Here is a 6,879-nt window from a genome sequence, read left to right as displayed (position 1 = left end):
ATGTAAATCATATTTCATTGTCAGATATTTTGTCTCTCTTCTAGAAGAACACACAACGGAAAAAATATGAAAGTCGTCATGGAACATTAAGTCAAATTAAATCCTTTTATTTGTCTGAAGACAACATTGATGTTGACATCGCCTGGTGCAAAATATTTTTTTTACAGAATGTAATGTTACAGCAGAATACAGTAGTAAATACTTAATTTACGTGTCAATTTACATTTGTTTATTATTCAGCTTATAATATACAGCATTTAGTTCACATTACAATGAAAATATTAAATCGTTTATATTATTGGTTTACTACATATGAATTCCTGAACGTTATGGAGGACCTATCTTTTTAGCCATGATTCCATACATTTTGAGTTTATTGCCTGGCAGTTCCTTCACACTATGTTCGCAATGTCTCACGAAGACAAAGCATAATAATGAGCTTAAGCCTGATAAACGGTAAAATAACTTTAGTATTCTGCTACACTAAATGTTCCGTATTAAACCGTTGTCCATTTTTCAGGGGGCACTGCAATGGGACAGGTAGATCGAGTAAACAGGTTTTGCATGCAAGTACCTTTAGCGAACAGTTCTTTGACAAGTACTGCAAGAGGAATCGTGCGTATAAGTAAAACTTTTGTCCTGTGTGGAGGCTTTAAAATATTCTCGATGCAATCAATCGATGATCACGGACTTTAAACATTTACTTTCCTTCCTTTTGGGCGAATCAAAAGTTGTACCATGGAGTAATTCAAGGGGCTAGTTGTTTAGTACAGTAGAACCCCTGTAATCCGACCTTGGATGGTCGTCACTGCGGTTAGTCCGACCATGCTGAGGCTCGCGAGCCTGTGCCGGCTTGTCACTGACTGGACGCCTGTCGGGCCATTGTTGCCGTGTCTATCGCTGTGCATATTGTTATACTGTACCTTATTGTGCAGTTTTATCCTTTGTTGGGATTAAAAAACGTCGTTGTTTGCATTATTCCGTGTTCTCTGCAGTACTTAATACTGTAGATTCACGCGGATTTCACACAACGATGCAAAAAACGCTTTTTACATCGCCCTTCAATAAATCGAGCAGAATGCGACTTCAGCTCCAATGGACGTTGTGTGGAAGAAAAAGGGACACTGCAGCTAAATCTAGAATAACATCTGCTAAACAAAAATGTATCACTAACTTTTTTCCAAGTAATTTGTTTTCGTTTTTACTGTAAAAACAATGCATACAGTATAATCATTTCTTAGTTTATGCATACAATAGTTTATTTCTTTGTAATTTTTTTATATACAGTCCTTTAAAAATTTTTTAGTTTACAGTATACATGGTGTTACAAAAAGGTACGGCCAAACTTTCAGGAAACATTCCTCACACACAAATAAGGAAAGTAAGTAATGTCGACATGTGTCTGGCAACGCTTAATTTCCATGTTAGAGTTCATTTTAGTTCCTCCACCTACGCTCAATGGTGCACGTTATCATGATTTCCTGTACTTCTAGAACATGTGCCTTTACAAGCACGACACAACATGTGGTTCATGCACGATGGAGCTCCTGCACAATTCAGTCGAAGTGTTCGTACGCTTCTCAACAACAGATTCGGTGACCGATGGATTGGTAGAGGCGGACCAATTCCGTTGCTTCCACGCTCTCCTGACCTCAACCCTCTTCACTTTAATTTATGGGTGCATTTGAGAGCTCTTGTCTACGCAACCCCGGTACCAAATGTAAAGACTCTTCGTGCTCGTATTGTGGACAGCTGTGATACAATACGCCATTCTCCAGGGCTGGATCAGCGCATCAGGGATTCCATGCGACGGAGGATGGATGCACGTATCCTCGCTAACGGAGGACATTTCGAACATTTCCTGTAACAAAGTGTTTGAAGTCACGCTAGTACGTTCTGTTGCTGTGTGTTTCCATTCCACGATTAATGTGATTTGAAGAGAAGCTCTAACATGGAAAGTAAGCGTTTCCGGACACATGTCCACATAACATATTTTCTTTCTTTGTGTGTGAAGAATGTTTCCTGAAAGTTTGGCCGTACCTTTTTGTAGCAACCTGTATATAATTTATACGTTATTAAGTACAGTTAAGTATTGTAATTTGTTGTTTTCCGTTCTAAAACCAATTCATATTATAGTGTGTGTAGACTTTTTTTAGTTAATATATTGTTTAACACTGTGTAAAAAAACATCTTTTTATATTACAGTAGACGTCGTTTAGTTCTTAAATCGTTGAATTTTTTGTACAAAATGTCTTTTTATATTTTTTGCAATAAATATTAGATTTTTCGGATAATCCGACCTTTTTTCGTTCCGACCGTGGTCCCCGTCCCGAAGATGACGGATTAGAGGGGTTCTACTGTAAAATGAAATTTATCTTCAAAGATACAGTACATATAAAACCTTAAGAATGCCATTGACGTTCTTTTTCGATACTTTGTCTAAAATCATGCTAACATCTGACTGAAGTACTCTTTGCTATGGAGAATATCTGTGATGTGAAAGTTAAAAAGTTTTTCAGTTGTTCTGGTTTCCTTCATTTAGGTATCAGCAATGTGAAATTTAGGGTCGGCATTAAGAAGAACAAACATTTTTCTAAATTTTCCAGTAACAATCTGTTGTTTCTCTTCTTGAACTAGAGATCAACAATGTGGTTTTGGAAGGCAGTAACGCTACTTTTGTGCATTGTGTCCGCGGCGCACATCGTGTGCTGCTATCTTTGTACGCATCAGATATATTGTCAAGGTAGACTGCTGCATGAAGTACAAATGAATTCTCTCTTTCCGGACTCGAAGACTTTTGTTGACATGAAATTAAGGATGTCGGACGCAGAGACGACAAAAAACTTCGACCTCCTTTTAAATAAAACGGGTGGAGCAAGTCCTAGTAGACCAGAACTCGAGCAGTTCGTCAAGGACCATTTTGAGCCGGTTGCTAGCGAGTTCGAAAAGTGGAATCCACCTGACTGGAAGCCTTCGCCCGTTTTTCTGAAGAAGATAAAGGATCCGCGACTGTGGGAATTCGCCAAGAAACTGAATGGAATCTGGAAATTTCTTGGACGACGCATAACTGATTTGGTGCGCGAGAATCAGGAGCTGTACTCCATCATTTATATGCCCTACGGTGTGATAATTCCAGGAGGCCGCTTCCGAGAAATATATTATTGGGACTCATACTGGATTATCCGTGGACTGCTCAAGTGTGAAATGTATTATACAGCTAGGGGCATCCTGGCCAACTTCCTGCTAATGGTTCGTCAGTTTGGACTCGTACCTAATGGCGGTCGTATCTATTATACCGGGCGCTCGCAGCCACCATTATTGCTGCCAATGGTGAAAAGCTATATGGATGCCACCAACGACATTGACTTTCTACGTGAACACCTAGATACACTTGAGAAGGAATATTCATTTTGGATTGGGAACCGCACTGTAACTGTCACCAAAGGAGGCAAGAAATACCGTATGGCGAGGTTTGAAGCAAATTATAATGTACACGCTCTAAAGTTATAATACTCGCTCTGCTGACCCACGCGATTCGATGATTTTACCAGCTGGCATCATTTAATTTCCTGTTCTTTTCATTTCGTTTTTCACCTCCAAGCAGATCCTAAGCAAAATTGCTATGGTATGTTTATGAAATTCTCAAAGTCGTCTTCATTTGCTCTTTACATTCTGATCTGAACTGTTAATGAAAGGGCACATGTATTTCCATAGTGTTTATTACATATACCTGTCCTACACATGCCGATAAATGACTTTCTATTTCCTCAGTCTCTTGTCGCTACTTTCTCCATTTTCTTTTTTTTTTTTTTTTTTCGAGGAAGCTACTTTTTTGAGGATCTGATTGTGTATACGAAAATAGTAATAGTTACAACTTCTAGAAGTGCTTGAAAAATACCCATTTTAAGGGGTATGCAATATGCACCATATCTCTCTCTTGGCTGCCATATATACCCTTGTCCTCAGCCAGATATGACTATCTCATGAATTTCATTTTAATGTCGTTTTCTATCTAAACATAGTTACAATGGATGTGGTAGATTAAAGGTAAAACTGCCACAAGACAAGCTAACCACAAAACAGAGGAAACCTGGGGCAATGACCAGGCACATAAAGTTGTGATATTATTGCTTCTGTCTCTCGCCCTCCCTCCATCCCTCCCTCCCTACCCCCTCCCATTCCTCTCTCTTCCCCCCTCCCCTACTCCCCATGCTGCCATCCCCATCTCCTTTAATACTGCAAACTGAAACATGACTCCTTTGTAAATTCATAGCTGCAGTAGGTGTTCATGAGGAGAACGAGAAAGTTAACAGCTAATGACGGGCTTATGAGTAAAAAGACAAGATCCAGCCACCAAAGTGAAACAAAGTTCTCAGCCATCTCAGTATTGTACACTGTCATCTGATGCATGACATCCTCCATTAGCAGGAAGATGTACCTTCCATAGTGCTTGTAGAGCTTGGGTAACAGGGTACAGTCTAGACTGTGATAATGGTATGTCATGTGTTGACAGACTGTATGATTTTTGTTAAAGCGAGTGCAACCCATGATTTTGATATGGGCTTGTTATGAATTTTAATTGGTGACAATAGGCACCAGTAATTTACGTAAGACTTGTAATCTTTTTTACACAATTTTAGTTATTGGCATAATCCGTATCACTTCAGGTAGGGGGGCTACCTTCATAGTGTCAGATGTTATTGAATTTAGCATATATTAAAATTCAGGAGTAAGTAAGAGACACATGTTTTTTTTTGTTTTCTCCAATAAAATTCCTGTCCTGAGATAGAGGCCTCCAAAGATGACATTGCGAACACCATTTTGATGATGCTAATTTTGGGATTTTTTTAAAGAAATGCTGTATCTCTGTAACAGTTCTACATATTTTGTTAGAGTTTTTTTTATTTGAAAGATATTTGATTTATGATTACAATCATATCCTCCATTTGGACATATCTGTCAATGGTCTTTCACTGTCGTCTTTTGAATATTTTTTATAATTTACAGAAAAAAATTGTTTTTTCAAAAATGCCAATCCAGAAAAGTTAGATTTTTTTTCTGTTGATTGGTACCATGTAGTACTATATTCTCTGCAAAGGAGAGCATCCACTTTTAAGTTGAACAGGTTTTATTTTAAAAAAATACTTGTTTTAACTTTCAAGGGTAATTATGTCTTCACAGAAGTTGTTTCTTACTTATTTCTTTGTTACAATGTTTATTTTTATAGTCTTTGTAGCAGTTATTTCTTCATTTTCATTGTTGCAGATATTTCTTACACTGTGTTGTAGTTTGTCAATTTCTTTGACGTGGTTGTTCATTGCATGTTATGTATTGTAGTTGTTGAGTGCTAATTTGTTTACTGAAGAGGCTTCTTAGAAATCTGAAACTTTATTCAGGTTGGGAATAAGTGTTCTCATTGGAAGAATCTCTTTCGAAATGAAGATGTTTCCTGTGACGACTTTTTGTGCTCTAAATGTTTTGCCAGAGTAACTACAATGATAGTATCTGAACAAGGTGAAGCCTCCAGTGGTGGAGATTTTGCATCAATAGAGGAAGAATTAAATACCCAGAGTCAGCCAACTACAGAGGTAGGTGTTAGTCCTGTTAATAAATCGTGGTCAGTGAAGTCAAGCCATAATCTCAATGCATCAAGAAACACAGAGAAATTACTAAAGCTATGAATGAATACACTACAGCAAGACTGACCACACACTCGAAAGTAGACATTCAATCTTAAAGGAAAATGAACCAAAGCACTCTTGCATCTCTTACCAGGAATTTTTCACAAATATCAATTTAGCTCTTGAATATTGTGCATCCTACAGTGAAAAGGTGCAAGTTGTAACTATTAGTCCAGAGACATTTCAAAGAAAAAAAAAAGTTGAACAATGTTCTATCAGTATCAAAGTACATGGCAGACAAACCAAGAAATGTGAGGTCTGTAAAAGGAGTCTTTGGAAGACCAGATCCCTGTTATGTTTATCCTGTAGAATCAGCTCAAGTCCAAATATTGCAGTCATTTTATGTGGAAGATAAATGGGACTGTTCTCACAGAGTGCCAACTGAAAAGACACTGTAACTGTAACAGTTGAAGGTCAAAAAATTGTGAAAGTGAAGAGGTACATGACTCGCAGTATTAAAGAAACTTTTGCAATTTATAAAGCAACTATACAACTTCACATATTGGAAGATCAAAAGTTTATGTACTACGACCTAAGTGGGTAGTTCCACACCCACCTAGAGATGTCTGTTTATGTGTTTACTGTGCGAATTTTGAACGTGCTAAGTGTGAAGAACTTACTGGAGCATGTGACATATGACACCTTGGTTTGGCTGTATGACGTCATTAGTAGTCTGTGATGTAAAGTGAGAGACTTCTTGTTCCATGATTGGGGTGAGTGCCCTGGAAAGAGAGGACTGTCTTAGAAACTTGGCCCGGAAGATGTAGAAGATAACTTTTCAGAAGTTACATATGCGACATAGGAGAAAAATAAACTAATTAAGAAAACTGTTATCTTTGACATTTTCATTGATGAACTTGATAAATGGTCACTGAAAGAAGTAGCACACCGGCATATGAAGAAATTGCAATGACAACACATTGCAGAAGTGAAAGGGTGTGTACAGGCTGAAGAACTATGTTTAGTGCTTCACTGTGATTTTGCTGATAACTGGTCTGTAATTCTCCCACAAGAAATACCAAGGGTATCATTGGAGTAATGAACAGATTTCAATTTTTCCATGAGTGACATGTTTTCAAAACAAGAATACAAGTGTTGCAGTTATAAGTGATGGCACAGGACATGACTCAGCACATGCTTTGCTAGCAATGCACAAAATTCTTCAACTTCAGACAGAGATAGAGAAGATCATAATTAT

General features: G+C 37.8%; 1 protein-coding gene across 2 annotated transcripts in view; it reads left to right on the top strand.

Moving 5' to 3' along the window:
- The first annotated feature begins 2,499 nt into the window (after window positions 1-2,499).
- Window positions 2,500-6,879, top strand: part of LOC126354687 (trehalase-like) — a 256,451-nt gene continuing 252,071 nt past the window's right edge. For both annotated transcript variants that reach the window (XM_050004495.1, XM_050004503.1), the window contains exon 1: window positions 2,500-3,470. In XM_050004495.1, the coding sequence (XP_049860452.1) occupies window positions 2,647-3,470 (824 nt within the window). In that variant the 5' untranslated portion in view covers window positions 2,500-2,646. The remainder of the gene's footprint in view (window positions 3,471-6,879) is intronic.

This window comes from Schistocerca gregaria, chromosome 1 (assembly GCF_023897955.1).
Source record: "Schistocerca gregaria isolate iqSchGreg1 chromosome 1, iqSchGreg1.2, whole genome shotgun sequence".
Classification (NCBI taxonomy): Eukaryota; Metazoa; Arthropoda; class Insecta; order Orthoptera; family Acrididae; genus Schistocerca; species Schistocerca gregaria.
This window is presented reverse-complemented; position numbering and strand designations above follow the sequence as displayed.